The sequence below is a fragment of the Monoraphidium neglectum genome (genome assembly GCF_000611645.1).
Source record: "Monoraphidium neglectum strain SAG 48.87 unplaced genomic scaffold scaffold05237, whole genome shotgun sequence".
Classification (NCBI taxonomy): domain Eukaryota; kingdom Viridiplantae; phylum Chlorophyta; class Chlorophyceae; order Sphaeropleales; family Selenastraceae; genus Monoraphidium; species Monoraphidium neglectum.
In genome coordinates this window covers 2,961-3,814 of record NW_014008393.1, presented here as the reverse complement: position 1 = coordinate 3,814, position 854 = coordinate 2,961, and the positions used below count along the sequence as shown (strand labels likewise).

Sequence of the window (854 nt, the reverse complement as noted above, 5' to 3'; positions counted from 1 at the left end):
GCCGCGCGGCCGCCGTCCGACCCTGCTGCCGCACCCTTGGCACTCCTGGGCGGCCCCTTGGCCGCGCCGGCGCGCGCGGCGCCTGGCGGTGGCAGCGCGGGGCTCGACACCGCCGCGGCCGCGCAGGGCGGTGCGTGGCAGGCGGGGGCCGCGGGCGCCGCCAGCCCTCGCAGCCGCGGCTCATGGCCCACTCGCAGCACAGCCACAGGCACTGGCGCCAGCGCCGGCGCTGCCGGCGACGACGGGTCGGCGCCCGGCGGCGCCAGCGGCAGCGGGCCGCTGCTGGTCGTTGCAGGCGGCGCGGTGGTTGCCCGCGCGGGGGGCGTGCGGGGCTGGGAGGATGCGGAGGGGGGCCACTCGTCCACTCAGGTGGTGGTGTTGCCCCGGGAGCCCCGCGCCGCGGCCGCATCCGCACAAGCGCCCGCGGGCGGCGCGCCGGCGGCCGGGCGGCTGATCGTAGCTGCAGGCAGCAGCGGCGACGACGAACAGCCTGGCGGCGGCGGAGATGGCGCCGGGGGCGGCGGCGGCTGCGCGGATGAGATGTTCATTGGGGTGGGGGCGTTCAAGGTGGAGAGGACGAGCTCACTGGCTACCCTCGAGCGCGCCGCCGCGTCCCTAGGCCGCTCCCCTGGCCTGCGGCGCGCGGGCTCGCTGCCCGGCCCGCCCCGCGCGGGGCCGCTCGCGTCGGCGCCGCCGCGGGCGGGGTCGGCCGGCGGCGCGGCGGCGATGCTGCCGCGGGGCGGATCTCTTGCCAGCATGCGGCGCTCGGGCTCCCTAAGCGCCTCCTTGTTAGAGAAACTCGGATCCCTTTCCGCCCTTGAGCGTTCTTCAACGGCGGGGTCTACCGGCGCGGG

At 79.3% G+C, this 854-nt stretch overlaps 1 protein-coding gene across 1 annotated transcript; it reads left to right on the top strand.

Moving 5' to 3' along the window:
• Positions 1-126: 126 nt before the first annotated feature.
• Positions 127-788, top strand: MNEG_15336 (hypothetical protein; the record flags this gene model as incomplete). The annotated part of the gene is made up of 1 exon (XM_014036193.1): positions 127-788. A coding segment is annotated over one exon (662 nt), but the record flags the coding sequence as incomplete, so codon positions are not given.
• Positions 789-854: the final 66 nt, after the last annotated feature.